The sequence below is a fragment of the Lepidochelys olivacea genome (genome assembly GCF_965140295.1).
Source record: "Lepidochelys olivacea isolate rLepOli2 genome assembly, chromosome: 2".
NCBI lineage: Eukaryota > Metazoa > Chordata > Testudines > Cheloniidae > Lepidochelys > Lepidochelys olivacea.
In genome coordinates, this window is record NC_140412.1 from 119,699,548 (window position 1) to 119,716,366 (window position 16,819).

General features: G+C 43.3%; 1 protein-coding gene across 5 annotated transcripts in view; it reads right to left on the reverse strand.

Annotated features, from left to right (window-relative positions):
• PRP4K (pre-mRNA processing factor kinase PRP4K) overlaps positions 1-16,277 on the reverse strand; it is a 50,543-nt gene extending 34,266 nt beyond the window's left edge. For all 5 annotated transcript variants that reach the window (XM_084620915.1, XM_084620913.1, XM_084620914.1 and 2 more), the window contains exon 1: positions 16,181-16,277. In XM_084620915.1, the coding sequence (XP_084477041.1) occupies positions 16,181-16,218 (38 nt within the window). In that variant the 5' untranslated portion in view covers positions 16,219-16,277. The remainder of the gene's footprint in view (positions 1-16,180) is intronic.
• Positions 16,278-16,819: the final 542 nt, after the last annotated feature.

A 16,819-nucleotide genomic window follows, 5' to 3' on the forward strand; every position in this document is an offset into this window, starting at 1 on the left:
ATATTTCTACTTATTATGTTGTTATACTTTTAGCATCTTGACATAATTTCATTTACATGATACTTGTAAAAACTTTCCAAAAATAAAGAAATCTAGATTACACTCAAATTTCAGGATACTGAGAAGTTATTTTCTGTCTATGGAATCATACTTGAGTGCATCATAAAACCAAGTTGTAATGGCAAGTAAACGTCACGTCCATACAGGTTATTTTGATGTCCAAATGGTACTGATGATGGGAGATCCAGCAAGTATATTAGCAGATACATATCATACATGTTTATAATGCCAAATTGTGTCAGTTTTCAAGCTTCATATTTATAGTAGCACCCATATGTTAGCATTACTCATCTGTGCTGCAAAGTATTTTTACGCATCACCTTAATCTTATCTTTATTAAGCTCTTACTACTACTAAGGGAATTCTGCACCACTGCACAAGCGCAGAATTGATGTCCCCCCAGAGATTATTTCCCTCCCCTGCAGAATAATTGATTCTGATGTGAAGGTGAAGGGAAGCTGCAATTACACCTTTCGCTCACCAGGGATTGATGTGATGCCGAAGAGAGGGCAGCTGGCTCATGGGCCAGAGCAGCCAGCCATGAAGGGGGAGGGGGCAGAGGCTGCCTTCCTCAAAGGGCCCTGTCTGTAAAGCCAAGTATGAAGGCATGGGATATGGGGGCACGGACAGAGCAGGGCACATAAGGCTGCTGGATGGGGAAAATCACACAGACTGGGGTTCAGAAGCGCTGGGAGGGACCAGACCAGGGCAGGGACACAGGAGCTAGTAGGGTGACAACATTGAACCAGGGGCTGAATGGGAGCCGGAGTACGGGCCATGTGAGGACAGGACGGAGGGAGGACGGAACTATGCCTGGCTGAGTGGGGGGGCAGGGACACACAGAGACAGGGGCAGCTGTGTCTGGCTGGGGGAGGATGCAGAGACACATGGGGACATGTGCAGATATGCCTGGCTGAACGGAGAGTGGGGGTGCAGGGACACATGGGTCAGGGACATACGTGCCTGACTGAATGGGAGAGTCTAGGGGTTAGCCAGAATCTGCATGGATGAGGCTCCCCGACAATCCCTCCCCCACCAAAAAAAAACCTGTTCCTTACTTCTCCCACCTATACCCAAATAATTCTCCAGGTTCACCCCAGGCTCCTTCCCAGCAATTACCTCCCTCTCCCTTGGCCCCTCCATGAAACCTGACTTCCCCAAACCTTTGCACTGCTTCTGAGGGGTGCAGGAAATACATTTCTGTATTGTAATTTAAATGACTACCCAAAGTTCAGTATTAATATGCCTAGTAAAAGATTTATTTGCCAAAAAACATTTCCTGAATCTTTTTTTGTTGTCCGTATTGTTACAGACATACTTGCTGACAGGTATTTTGAAATAATTTACAAAAATAATTGAAATTGGCATGATTATATTGTGTTATTTTGACAAATAAAATATGCAGAATTTTAAAATATTGTGCTCAGAATTTTTAATTTTTGGTGCAGAATTCCCCCAAGAGTATCTTACTTACTATTCCACCCACATGTGTATTCAAGGCTAAAACTTTTAAAAGTATGTATATTATTTTCAAATGATAAAATGCATAATCTGTATGTTTCTGTTTCAAAGGACTGTACAAGGCACCTGATTAAGCCATTCTTGCACTATCCTATATGGATTGATTTATTTAGCAGTGTTAATCTTTCTTCCTAAGTGTGCACATAGCTTGGCATATAAAGAATGTAAATACTACGAAAGCAAAGGCTTTTCTGTCAAGTGGCAGAAATGAGTATAAGGACCAGGATAAATTAAGAAAAGGACAATTTAGAATGAGTATCAGAAAAACCTTCCTAACAGCAAGCCACATGAATCTGCTTATCTGTCTCCCAAGTAAAGGGTGAAATCTTTGGACACTTAAAGCTGGACTGCACAAAATACTATATGATTATTTAAAATAAACAGTCACTCTTGACTGAAAGTAGGCAAAAAATTTTCCTGGCAATCACATCAATTAAAACAAAAATTAATAGCTCCCTACAGGGGTGGAGGAAGGGAGACCCTGTCCTGCTCATACCCTCAGCTATACACGGACTTAATTTTCTTCTTACTTTACTCACACAATGAGGAACACAGAATTTTGGATGAACAAAATGAGTCGCAATTATTCTGGACTCCAAACAACAAAAAGGAATGTATATAATACCCTTAATAGTGTTGAAGAGATAAACTCATCAGGCAAGCTTCAACCCACAGAATTAGAAATAACTATAGGCATGCCTACACTGGGAAATTTACAAGCATAACTATACCAGATTAATTATATTGATTTGGGGGAACAGGATTGCATTTAACATAAAATTCAACAAAACCATTATAGTTATGCAGGTAAATTTCCCTGTGTAGACAAGTCCTAAGCCTCTACTGCAGTCCACTTCAGGAAAGATCTTTCCCCAGAATAGTAATATCGGTTGCAGCAGTCATTAGAAGTGATGCCAGACTCAATTTGACTTTTGTTACATTTGTGATGCTACTTGTTCTCATGTCTGGCTTGACCATGTCATGAAACTTCTAAACTTGAACCTTCTAATAACTGCCACCATCCTGTCAATATTGCTTCAATTTTTTACAATTGTGTCAATATGGCAAATTTTGAACATTACCACACACTGTATTATCATACAGTTATAGTTCTTATAACTGCTTTTCCACAAGCTTCTTATATAACCTCACTCAATTTTATACTCTGCACATCCTGAGTCTGATAAAACTCTGGATGACAGTTTTTTCTCCCATTTTATTCTATTTAGAAGCTGAAATGGGTTCATTCATAGTTTTTATGTATTATTTATTAATTGCAACCCTATCCCCCAACAATCACTCATACAACACTAAGCTTACATTGTTAAAATTTAAGTCAGAAAACAGAAAAGATTAAAAAAGAAACAGTAACTCTGCCATACTGCATATATCATTATATTGTATATGTTTTATTATATATACAGTAAGATACACATTTAACCAGGAAGCTGTATTATGCACATTGTGAAAGTTAAAATATTTGTTGGGTAAGTTAAGATTTACATTTCCTGTCTTTAACTGTGCAAATGTAACACTTTAATTACTACATTTATTAATTTTGCAATTTACATAAATACATGCCCTAACAATAAATAAGACTAATATTTGCCACCAATAAGTCATTCTGAAGCAATATATATACCCTAACTATTTTCTAGCCAGGCTATTTAAACATACTTAAGCTAGCACTGCTATTCTGTAGTTGTTTTTTAAACTGCATATTAGACTTAGACAGTAGTATATTTTAGACTGCAATAAATAAACGCAGACCTTAAAAATCAACGTACCCACTTGTCCTAGCAAGGGAAGGAACCTACATTATCCCTTTCTGCAGAATCTAAACTTCTATTTAAAAAAGTTTCTGGACCTTATGACTGACAAAGATAACCTTCCACCAAGGCCTTGTCTAGATGAGGATAAAAGGTGTTTTCAAAAAATTATGTTAGCTAACACACTTAAACTTTATTGTAAACAAAGCAAATCCTATTTTAACATGTCGTCACGTAGGTGGTTGACTTAGGGATCACACAACTTGCCCTGCGTAAGCTAGGATTTTAAAACGTGTTAGCCAACACTTTAAAAGTTTAGACAAACACAAATAGTAACAGAGTCCAAACCAATGTAGTGTTATCCTCCTGAGTTTGAAGACAGACTGCTCCAGTGCCTCTGCTGTTGCTATTAGTTTTGCCAAGTGAAGGTAGAGTGAAATTAACAAAACTATTTTATGTCTGGTATTGAAAATCCAGGGGACAGCATCAGAGGCAAATCCTAGAGTTATTGACTGGGGAGGAAAACCCAAGAAGTAAAGGCTGGGAGAAGTGTAGAATAACAGAAGTCTCTCTCCACCACTACCCATTTTAGCAGACAAGAGGCTTTTGAGGATGCTGGAAAAACACAAAGTACCTTTTATATTTCTACAGCTAAAGGGGAACGGAGGTCCAAATACAGAAGACACCTACTAGCCAGAGGTTTATATGAAAGATGGAGCTTTCAAATAGGGTCCAAAGATAGCCCTGGTATAAATCCCACTACTGTTCCCCTTACCAAGAGCTAAAACTTAGTTAACAATTCTTTTTAATACAAGTGATGGAAAAGTCCAGATTACTTTCCAATAGCTGTATTGGTTCTTTAATTTTAACAGGAGAAAAATGATAAAAAGCTGTAACAATTTTAGTCAGTAACAGTTATTACTTTGAGAACTAAACAGCCAGTATAGCTACAAGCGAGCATATCAGCAGAGTTAAAAACATACTACTTATATATGTGAACATCTGACTACAGCCACACCTCAATCACATATTTTCTCTATATATTCTTTCCCATTACCACTGATTATCAAGGTACTTGTATGTAAATGAGCAGCTCTCTATTTCTTATCAGCTTCTTCCACATGCTTGTGAATTTGTGACAGCAGCAAATTTTGTCGGAGAAAGTGGAGAAACTGGTCATAACAAGAGAAACAAATTTTACACTACATCTGCCTCAATAGATGCCAAAAAGGAAAAAAAATCTAGTTTACAACTTTTTAAAATTCCTAGTGGCAAATTGGAATTTGAATAGAAAAAGCTACAATCCAAATCAGACACTGCTATTCAAGAGGTTCAGAGAGGAAGCAAGAACTATATGGTATGATTAAGGCTGCAAGTTTGTGACGGAGGTCATAGATTCCATGACCTCAGTGACTTCTGCAGCCGCCAGTACGCCTGGCCCAGGTGCCGCCTGAGCATCTCAGGCAGCCCCTGCGCCACCGCACCCACCTCCCCCAGCAGCAGCAGGAGTTTGGGTGTGGAAGTGGGCTCAGGGCTGGGGCAAGGGAGGGTGTGAGGGCTCTAGGCGGTGCTTAGCTTGGGGGGCTCCCCAGAAACAGCAACATCCCCCTCCCTCAGCTCCTAGCTCGGGGGCATGGCCTGGCAGCTCTGCACATTGCCTCCACCTGCAGGCACCGGCCCCACAGCTACCACTGGCCATGGTTCTCAGCCAATGACAGCTGCTGAGCTGAAGCTCAGGGCTGAGGCAGTGAGCAGGGCTGCCTGGCCACACCTCCGCCTAGGAGCTGAGGGAGGGGGATGTCTCTGTTTCCAGGGAGGTGTGGAATATCCAGCCCCTGCCCACCCAGGCTGTGCACCCCCTGGACCTCTCCCCCCGAGCACCCGCGGCATCCCCTGGGCCACCCCCACTCCCCCCCAGAGCACCTGCAGCATCCCCTCAACCACCCCCCACCAACCACGACACACTCTCCCTCCCCCACAGGATTTAGTCAGGGTATATAGTACAAGTCAGACAGGTCACAGGCTGTGAATTTTTATTTACTGCCTATGATCTGTCCATGTCTTTTACTAAAAATACCCAAGACTAATACATAGCCTTAAGTATGATTAATAAGTGTAGAAATATCAAAAATGACTTCTTAATTGGAAGATATAATCATAATATTTTCTACTAGCAAGATAGTGAGTGTAGTAGTTTCTTAATATTTTAATAGTACTACATAATCTTATTAAAAAGCAACAATACAACAAAAACAGCTATATTAATTCGTGCTGCACTGGATAAATCTTTTTTTTGGTCTGGACAATGAAATTAGGTACCAGTCTAACAACAACATGTGGGTCACTCTGTGGTTGACCTTACTTTTCATGTTGTGATACGTAATAAGTAGGGCTGTCAATTAATAGCGATTAACTCAAAACAAATTAACTCAATTAAAAAAATTAATCACAATTATTTTCAATTTTAATTGTACTGTTTAACAATAATAGAATACTAATTGAAATGTATTACAAATATATTTGGATGTTCTATATTTTCAAATATATTGATTTCAATTACAACACAGAATACAAAGCATATAGTGCTCACTTCAAATATTTGTAATAAAAATAATATAAACGTAAAAAGATAAACAAAAGAAATAGTATTTTCCAGTTCATCTCATACAAGTAATGTAGGGCAATCTCTTTATCATGAAAGCGCAATTTACAAATGCAGATTTTTTTTGGTTACAAAACCGCACTCAATATCAAACCAATGTAAAACTTTAGAGCAGGAGTTCTCACAACCAATTTTTTGGTGGCCTCAGAGTGCAGCCACCAACTCTTGCTGGTTGTCAACTCTGACAAATTATCCTAAAATACTAAATTAACAAATAAATATGCATATATACATGTCCAAAACATTGGAATTGATTTATGTAGGGTTGTTGTTTTTTGCAGACTCAATAAAAATAATTTGGAGTTGTATTTTGGTGCCCCTGGCCCCCACTACCTCCCTCACCCCCCTGCCCCAACCCCCCATTGCCCCAGACTCCCTTCTGAAGGCCTTCACCCCAGGCTCACCCCACTCCTTGCCTCTTGACCACAACACCCGGTAAGGCCAGTCCTGCTGAAGCCCAGAGCCAGAGCCCCACGGCTGGAGACAAGAGGGTGTGGCCTGGAGCCCAACGCCAGAGCCCTGCCACCCCGGTTATGCTAAAACCCGGAGCCTGGAGCCCGGCAGCTGAAGCTGGGCAGGGACGCTGAAGCTCACCACCAGAGTCCTATGGCTTGAGTGTGTGTGTGTGGGGGGGGATGGGACGATGGGACTGAAGCCCACCGGCGGAGGCTCCAGCTGAACCAGGGGATGGGGGCTGAAGCCCGCCCCTGGAGCCCCTAGGTGCTGCAGGGAGGGACCGCTGCTTTGCCTCCTCCCTCATTCATCTCTGCACAAGAGGCTGTCGTGACCACAGGAAAAACCACTGGTGGCCGCATTTGAGACACGCTTCTTTAGAGCCTACAAGTCCACTCAGTCCTACTTGTTCAGTCAATCGCTAAGACAAACAAGTTTGTTTACATTTACAGGAAATAATGTAGCCCACTTATTTACAATGTCGCCTGAAAGTGAGAACAGGCATTCGCATGGCACTTTTGTAGTCAGTGTTGTAAGGTATTTACGTGCCAGTTAGGCTAAACATTCAGAGAAGCAATCAAGGGCTGTTTATAAAGTGGTGGTAATCCAAACTCTTCTCTATGGCTGCGAGACTTGGGTGACCTACAGATAACACTTGAAAAACCTGGAACACCAGCACTTTCTTCAGAAGATCCTCAATATAAAGTGGGAGGATCATCGCACTAATGTCAGTGCCCTCACAGAGAACAATATCTTCAGTGCTAAGGACCTACTATCCAGCACCAGCTGAGGTGGAGCGGGCAGTGTGTGCGCATGCCTGATGTATGCTTACCGAAACAACTGCTGTATGCCCATCTTCCCAAAGGAGAAAGGAAATGGGGAGGACAAAATAAATGCTTCAAAGACACCCTCAGGATAACATCAAAAGGTGTGGCACACACTGGGAGACAGCAGCCCAGGATAGGGATAACTGGCAAAGACTTGTCAGAGAGGGAACATCCACTTTTGAGGAAAATTGCCTTGCCCAGGTTGCAGAAAAACGCCAGAAAAGAAAGACAGCTGTCACGCAGCAATGGCGGCCCAACCCTGTCTTCCAACACCACCTGCAATGTCTGCCAACGAGCCTGTGGCTCAACAATCGGACTTCGCAGTCACCAAAGGACCCATGAAAAATAAAACCTGTGAAAGAGATCATCCTCAACCTCGAGGGATAGCCGACAACGCTAAACACTCATATGCCCCTTCATGCTTCAGCCACCATTCCAGAGGACATGCTTCCATACTGATGACACTCGTTAAAAATATAAGGCATTAATTACATTTGTGACTGAACTCCTTGGGGGAGAATTGTATGTCTCCTGCTCTGTGGTTATACTACATTCTGCCATATATTTTGTGTTATGGCAGTCTTGGATGATGACCCAGAACATGTTGTTTGATTTAAGACCACTTTCATTGCAGGTTTGACAAAACGCAAAGGTACCAACGTGAGATTTTAAAGATAGTTATAGCACTCGAGCCAAGGTTTAAGAATCTGAAGTACCTTCCAAAATCTTACAGGGACAAGGTGTGGAACATGCTGTCAGAAGCCTTAAAAGAGCAACACTCCAATGCAGAAACTACAGAACCCAAACCACCAAAAAAGGAAATCAACCTTTTGGTGGTGACATCTAAACTCAGATGATGAAAATGAACGTACATCAGTGCACTCTGCTTTGGATCATTATCAAGCAGAACCCGTTATCTGCCTGGACGCATGTCCTCTGGCGTGATGGTCAAAGCATGAAGGGGCATATGAATGTTTAGCATATCTAGCACATAAACACCTTGCAACGTCGGCTACAACAGTGTCATGGGAATGCCTGTTCTCACTTTCAGGTGACATTGTAACTAAGAAGTGGGCAGCATTATCCCCCATAAATGTAAACACTGTTTATCTTAGTGATTGGCTGAACAAGTAGTAGGACTGTGTGGACTTATAGGCTCTAAAGTTTTACATTGTTTTATTTGAGTGCAGTTATGCAAAAAAAAGTCTACATTTGTAAATTGCACTTTCACAGTAAAGAGATTGCACTACAGTACTTGTATGAGAACTGAGAAATACTATTTATTTAGTTTATCTTTTTTACAGTGCGAATATTTGTACTAAAAATAATATAAAGTGAGCACGGTACATTTTGCATTCTCTGCTGTAACAGAATTCAATATATTTGAAAATGTAGAAAACATCCCAAAAAAATTAAATAAATGGTAGTCTATTATTGTTTAACAGTGCAATTAAAACTGTGATTATTCGCAATTCATTTTTTTAATCATTTGACAATCCCAGTTATAAGCTTTCATTACTTTGTATACAAAAGTAACGCACGAACTGGGTTGGAAAGGAAAGTATATCAGTTTCCTTCACTCTACTGTAGATAGTGATCTGACTGCTATTTTCCTTTATGCACTCCTGATTTAGAAGTCTGCCATAAAATTGACTGGTGCTTGTATTAAATTGTCAGAAGTGTTTCTTTGTATAAGAGAGTATGTAAACTGAATCAGCCAAATATTTCCAATTTGAAAGACTGATCTTTTATTTCACATAGTTCACATGTGGACTCATAAAGGCTAGAAACTTTTATAAAATAACATTTTAAAAAATCTGCGGATGAGTGTGATATAAGTATTGGTATCTCTCATGGAGAGAGTGGGTATTTCAGAAACTTCTTTTCCAGTTCTTTTTTAAATGAACAGTGGATTTTCCACTAATCTCTTTGGAAAATTACTCCAGACTAATAGATTTCACCATGAGAAAGATTTTCCTGATATTCATGTTAAGAGTTCCTTTATTTTAACTCTATTACTTTTTGTTGCAGTTCTCTGTACTACCTTAAACATTTCCTCCCACTCCTTGCTGTGTATTTACTTTATATATTTGTCACAGTTGTTACATTACCTGTCTTTTTCTCCCTCCTTCTCCATCACTGATTACTCAAACTATACATAGTTTTTTCTTTTACTCTTTCCATGCATGCAAATTTCTATGCAAGCAGATCTTCCCCTATAATTTTTGGTATGCACAAAATGCTCTCTACAAAATTAAGGTTTTGTTTATAATTTTCTAGCCCTTCTGACTATCAGAGATCTGTCTATATCAGAAAAGTTTTCACAAATGCACTATTGTAATTTCATTAAGTAGTTACACCAGAGCAAACCCTAATGTAGGTTTCAGAGTAACAGCCGTGTTAGTCTGTATTCGCAAAAAGAAAAGGAGTACTTGTGTCACCTTAGAGACTCACCAATTTATTTGAGCATAAGCTTTCGTGAGCTACAGCTCACTTCATCGGATGCATACTGTGGATAACGTAGATATACTTCACTGAAATAAAGCAATATTTAACCCCCATGTAGTATGTAATATGCTTCTGTCCAAATCTGCAGACAGACAAAGGCTATGTTCGCACTCTCGTCATTAAAACTTTTGCCACTCAAGGGTGTGAAAAAACCACACCCCTGAACAACAAAAGTTTTAACGGCAAAAAGAACTGGTGTGAACTGCGCTTATCTGGCAGCGACTCTCTCCCGGCGACAAAGCTAATACCCCCTCATTTGAGGTGGTTTTATTTTGTCACCAGGAGAGCTCTCTCCCAGTGACAAAGAGTGGCTACCCTGAGCACCTTACAATGGTGTGGCCGCAGCGGCACAGCCATGCCATTGTAAGATGCACTGTATAGACATAGCCTGAAACAACAAGTTTTAGGGCCTAATTCAGAGATTATTCAAATCAGTGGAAGCCCTTCCATTAACTTCAATAGGCAGGGAATTAAACTCGGAGAAGTGTCAACCACTACATTCATCTCAACAGTGATCACCAGGAAGCCACGAATGAGAATTAAAGGTCAGCATTAACCACTTAGCAGAAACCACCGAACTAACAGGTTCAAGTATATCCAGGGGGTTATATTTTCCATTCATTCTAATGCACAATCCACATGAATTTAAGGCCATGTCTATACATATAGCGCTGCAGTGGTACAGGTATACCGGTACATCTGCAGCACGTGTAGTGAAGATGTTCTATGCCTATGGAGAGAGCTCTCCCATCGTCATCTCCCATCCCATCAAGAGTGTGAAAAAACCCCCACCTCTGCGAGTGGCATAAGCTATGTTGGTGGGAGAAGCTCTCCCACCAACATAAGGCTGTGCGCATGAGTGCTTATATTGGTGTAACTTATGTCACTCAGGGGAGTGGAATATTCACGTCCCTGAGTGACATAAGTTTTGCCGGCATAGGCTGTAGTGTAGACATAGCCCTACAAATTTTAGCTACAAATGTATGTTCTAGTACATGGATGGGCAAACTTTTTGGCACGAGGATCACATCTGGGTGGGGAAATTGCATGCAGGGCATGAATGTAGGGCTGGGGCAGGAGGGAGTGCGGGAGCGGGTGTGATGTGCAGGAAGGGGCTCAGGGCAGGGGGTTGGGGTGCAGAAGGGGCGTGGGATGTGGCAGTGGACTCAGGGCAAGGGTTCAGGGTGCAGGATGGGGATCAGGGCAGGGGTGTGGGCTCCGGCCCAGCGCCACTTACCTGGAGCGGCTCCAGGGTGGCAGTGGCGCTGTGCCACTAAGGCAGGCTCCCTGCCTGCCCCGGCCCCAAGCCACTCCCAGAAATGGCCGGCACCACATCCCTGTGGCCCATGGGGGTGGGGTGCAGGGAAGCAGAGGGCTCCAAGCGCTGCCCTCACCTGTGGGTTCCAAACCCAAAGCTCCCATTGGCTGGGAACAGGGAACCGTGGCCAATGGGAGCTTTGGGGGCGGTACCTACAGGCGAGGGCAGCACGCGGAGCCCTCTGCTCCCTCTGGGATGTGGTGCTGGCAGCTTGCAGGAGCAGCACGAGGCCTGCGGCGTCACACGAATGGCAATCCTGCGGGCTGGACCCAAAGCCCTGAGGGGCTGAATACGGCACATGGGCCTTAGTTTGCCCACTTCTGTTCTAGTAAGTTCTACTCCCAACACAGAACTTTTCTGTCAGTCTCTATCTCCACACTATCCCAGGAACCTTATACGAATTGACATTTGTACCATTTGTCAACCTTTAAATTTACTGTTTTGAACCTTTATCTGCTGACTGATGTTTCTCAGTCTGATGCAGAGAAAGACTAGGACTTCAGTACACAATTTAAATCAGCAGAAAGTTTGGCAGGTTCTGTCTCCAAAGCATGTGGACTCTTGGTCCCCAATGAGATAGAAGAAAACAGAATAGTGGTAGGAGGAGTCACAGAATGTAAAAGGATGGAAACTGGAAAGCCAGGAAGAACACCAAGCAGAGAGAACCCTCGACTTGATCTTCCATATTAAGATGTGCCCCCACCACCACTCAAACACTCCTGTGTTCTCCCAACCTAAGCACTTGCTCCCAAAAATCCTCATGCCCTCCTTTGCTTTCATCATCTTTTCCTCTGACTTAAAAGGCTGAAGGGACCCCAGGGCCCATCAACCCTGCTCGTTGTTTTGCTATCCTGACTGCTTCAGGGGAACATGATACCTTCTCGGCACAGCCTGATCCTATTGCTTCTCCAGTGCACCCAGGCCCTGTCAAACATAAGGAAGCAAGAGAACAGAATTCAGCTCTCTTGCATAGGAGGGCAATGTACTAACCGGAGACAAAAACAAGCAGACAGACAGCCCCCATAATTTAAATAAAATAATCTTGAAGAATTTAGGTAAATATTTCAGTTAATGAAAGCGTTGTGTGCATTGTACTCAGTCACCAGATTTTGGGCTCCTGTGCTGGGTTTTGCATAGTGTTACGGAATTTCTATGAAGTTTTGTACAGAACAACAGGCACTAAAATAACCTAATTAAAAACTCCTGTCTTATAATACCAACTGGAAAATGTTGGAATAGGAAAAAAAAAAAAAGAGAAAAAAGATAATAAATAAACAAACAGTCCAGCAAACTCTTGCTAACTAAATTCTATGGATTCTGGCAAAAAATCCCAAAGTAGTTCTGATGGGAGGGGTGTTGCCCCAATTTTATAAGATTAGAATATCACAGATTGGGCAAAAAGGTTTAAGTAAGCTAACCTTTTATATATACACCCATAGAGAATACTTTTCATAGATATTTAGGTCAGAAGGGACCATTATGATCATCTAGTCTGACCTCCTGCACAATGCAGGCCACAGAATTTCACCCACCACTCCTAAAAAAGACCTCACACCTATATCTGTGCTATTGAAGTCCTCAAATTGTAGTTTGAAGACCTCAAGGAGCAGAGAATCCTCCAGCAAGTGACCCGTGCCCCATGCTACAGAGGAAGGCGAAAAACCTCCAGGGCCTTCCAATCTGCCCTGGAGGAAAATTCCTTCCCGACCCCAAATATGGCGATCAGCTAAACCCTGAGCATATGGGCAAGATTCATCAGCCAGATACTACAGAAAATTCTTTCCCGGGTAACTTGGATCTTACCCCATCTAAAAACCCATCACAGGCCATTGGGCCTATTTACCATGAATATTTAATTACCAAAACCATGTTATCCCATCATACCATCTCCTCCATAAACTTATCGAGTTTAATCTTAAAGCAAGATAGATCTTTTGCCCCCACTACTTCCCTCGGAAGGCTATTCCAAAACTTCACTCCTCTGATGGTTAGAAACCTTCGTCTAATTTCTAATCTAAATTTCCTAGTGGCCAGTTTATATCCATTTGTTCTTGTGTCCACATTGGTACTGAGTTTAAATAATTCCTCTCCCTCTCTGGTATTTATCCCTCTGATATATTTATAGAGAGCAATCATATCTCCCCTCAACCTTCTTTTAGTTAGGCTAAACAAGCCAAGCTCCCTGAGTCTCCTTTCATAAGACAAGTTTTCCATTCCTCGGATCATCCTAGTAGCCCTTCTCTGTACCTGTTCCAGTTTGAATTCATCCTTCTTAAACATGGGAGACCAGAACTGCACACAGTATTCCAGGTGAGGTCTCACCAGTGCCTTATATAACGATACTAAAACCTCCTTATCCCTACTGGAAATACCTCTCCTGATGCATCCCAAGACGACATTAGCTTTTTTCACAGCCATATCACAATGGCAGCTCATAGTCATCCTATGATCAACCAATACTCCAAGGTCCTTTTCCTCCTCCGTTACTTCTAGTTGATGCGTCCCTAGCTTATAACTAAAATTCTTGTTATTAATCCCTAAATGCATGACCTTACACTTCTCACTATTAAATTTCATCCTATTCCTATTACTCCAGTTTACAAGGTCATCCAGATCCTCCTGTAGGGTATCCCTGTCCTTCTCTAAATTAGCAATACCTCCCAGCTTTGTATCATCTGCAAACTTTATTAGCACACTCCCACTTTTTGTGCCCAGGTCAGTAATAAAAAGATTAAATAAGATTGGTCCCAAAACTGATCCTTGAGGAACTCCACTGGTAACCTCCCTCCAACTTGACAGTTCACCTTTCAGTAGGACCCGTTGTAGTCTCCCCTTTAACCAATTCCCTATCCACCTTTCAATTTTCCTATTGATGCCCATCTTATCCAATTTAACTAATAATTCCCCATGTGGCACAGTATCAAACACCTTACTAAAATCTAAGTAAATTAGATCCACTGCGTTTCCTTTATCTAAAAAATCTGTTACTCTCTCAAAGAAGGAGATCAGGTTGGTTTGGCACGATCTACCTTTTGTAAAACCATGTTGTATTTTGTCCCATTTACCATTGACTTCAATGTCCTTAACTACCTTCTCCTTCAAAATTTTTTCCAAGACCTTGCATACTACAGATGTCAAACTAACAGGCCTATAATTACTTGGATCACTTTTTTTCCCTTTCTTAAAAATAGGAACTATGTTAGCAATTCTCCAATCATACGGTACAACCCCTGAGTTTACAGATTCATTAAAAATTCTTGCTAATGGGCTTGCAATTTCTTGTGCCAATTCTTTTAATATACTTAGGAAATTTACTTTACTATGAGAACACATAGCTAATATTATACACAAAGCTTGGGCCTACTAAAGTCAACATATTTTGCTATTAACTAGGTATTACAATAAAACATTTTTGCGCCATTATAACGTTTTTAAAATGAATTTTCATGTGACCCAGAAACAGTATGTATTGTTTTTTATTTCTTTGAAAAGCAACTGGTAGAAAAAGCCCTTCAAACTATTACAGCCAGAAAATCAGATTACAATTTAAGACAGGTCCAACACTATGTCTAAAACGCCTTGACTGAATCCCTTCCCCTTTATATGAAGCTAGTAGTTCCCAAATTGCGGCCCATGAAGCCCTCATGAACCCATCTCATGGTGGGTAAAATCACCAGAGTAAGTGACCACTGCAGGATTTAAGAGGTTGGGAGGGCATGGCTGATGTATGGCTATATATTTATACTTAGGGCTTGTCTACGCATAAAATACTGCTGCTACACTGCTCTAGCACTTCATCACCTATACCAATGGGAGGGGTTCTGCCAATCAGTGTAGGTTATTCCTTTTCCTGAGAAAGGATAGCTAGGTCAGCAGAGGAATTCTTCCATTTACCTCATACTGTCTACACTGAGGGCTAGGTCTGCTTAACTACACTACTCAGGGTTGTGGATTTTACACACCCCTAATCAACGTAGCTAGATCCCCCTATCTTTTTAGAGTAGCCCAGACCTTAAATCACTACACCAGCATATCTGAGCTGCACTACTGTAGTATTTTAGTGAAAACACTACCTACACTTACAGGAGGGGTTCTCCAGTCAGCCTAGGCAAGCCACCTCCCTGCGAAGCAATAGCTAGGTCGACAGAAGATTTCTATCGATCTAGTGTTGTCTACACTGGGGGTTAGGTTGGCATAATCACGTCTCTCAAGGGTGCAGATTTTAAATTGCCAATTTAAATTAGCTCTATGTCCACATGGGAGGAGTTGGGGGGGGGGAAGGGAGGAGGAGGAGGATAGGGTCTGGTTAATTGATTGCCTTTGATGAAGAACAAAGTCCAAGAGCTCCTTGCTCTCTCACAAAATGCTTTGCACCCTGACTCTAACGCCCACAGTACTAAACACAAGTCAAGCCTGGCCCTGGCCCTCCTCACCCCAGAACGCTGCACGGCCTGCGTTCCCCAAAGGCAGCTGCCAGTGCAGTGGGTATGGACCAGCCTCCAAGCTTCTGGATACCCCCACCCGGCGGGAGCCGGCCTCACTTTCACTAGGGGAGAGCAGGCCGGCGAGCAGCAGCCCTAGGGCGGGAGAGGGTGAGCAACACCCCTCCTTGGAGTGAGCAGACAGCCAGTGTGAAAAATCGGGATAGCGGCGCGGGGGCGGGGGGGGGGGGTTTAAAACGCGCCCATATGAAAAAAAACCACGAACATCGGGACTGACCCTCCCCCTCGGCACCTTAGCAACCACCCCTGGGCGCCCGAGGCGGGAAGGGAGGAGCACGAGGAGCCCCGAACTCCAAGCGCGTGCACGGCCTCTCCCCGTCGCGGCCTGGCTCGAGCTCAATGGGGCCGGGGAAACGGACGCCGCGTGCAGTCCCACCGCCCAGGCCCGCGCTGGGTCTCAGGCCAAAGGCCCAGCCAGGGCCCTCGCGACTCCTCCCCCCCCCGGCAAATGAGCCTTGGCGACCGTTACAGCCACCTCCCGCCACAAGACGCCTCACAGCTTCTCCCTCCCACTTCCCCCCCGAGAGGCACCTTCCCAAAGGGGCCACCCTGTCTCTTACTCGGGCTCCCGCAGCACGGACTCCACCGCGGCGGCCATTTTGAACTTCCAAACTCCTTCGCCGCTGCTGGTGAGACGGGGACACAGCGCATGCGCGGTGAGACGCCAAGGGTCGAGGCGAGGAAACGCACCCGCTTGGCGACCACCGGAAGCGAACCTCACCCTCCGGGGAGGGAGTAAGTCACTTCCGGTGGATCTTTTTCTAGGGAGCGTCTGTAAAGAGCCACCTCCAGGCCCAGCAGCGCAAGCACAGAACAAGTGGCTGGGGAAGGGAGTCCCCCATAGCTCAAGCGATCTGGACGCGGCGCAGTGACACGGGCAGCTGCATGGGGCGGGCGCACCCAGTGTTTAAGAGGCGGGTGGGTGGATGATGGTGGCGGAGGGGACAGGAAATTTGGGGTGATTATAGAACAAAGGGGTGGGGGTGAACAGGCAGGTGCTCAGGACTTCTTGGGGAGTGTGGCCCCTAGGTGTCACACCAAATAAGAAATGGGATACTGAAAACCAGGGGTACAACCAAAAACTACCGAGGCTGCCTGAAGTTGTGAGCATATGGAGTTAATTTAAGTAAAAGAGAAATTGCCAGGGAGCCTAAGTCCAAAGCATAGACATTGTGGCTATTGTTGAATTATGTTTTATG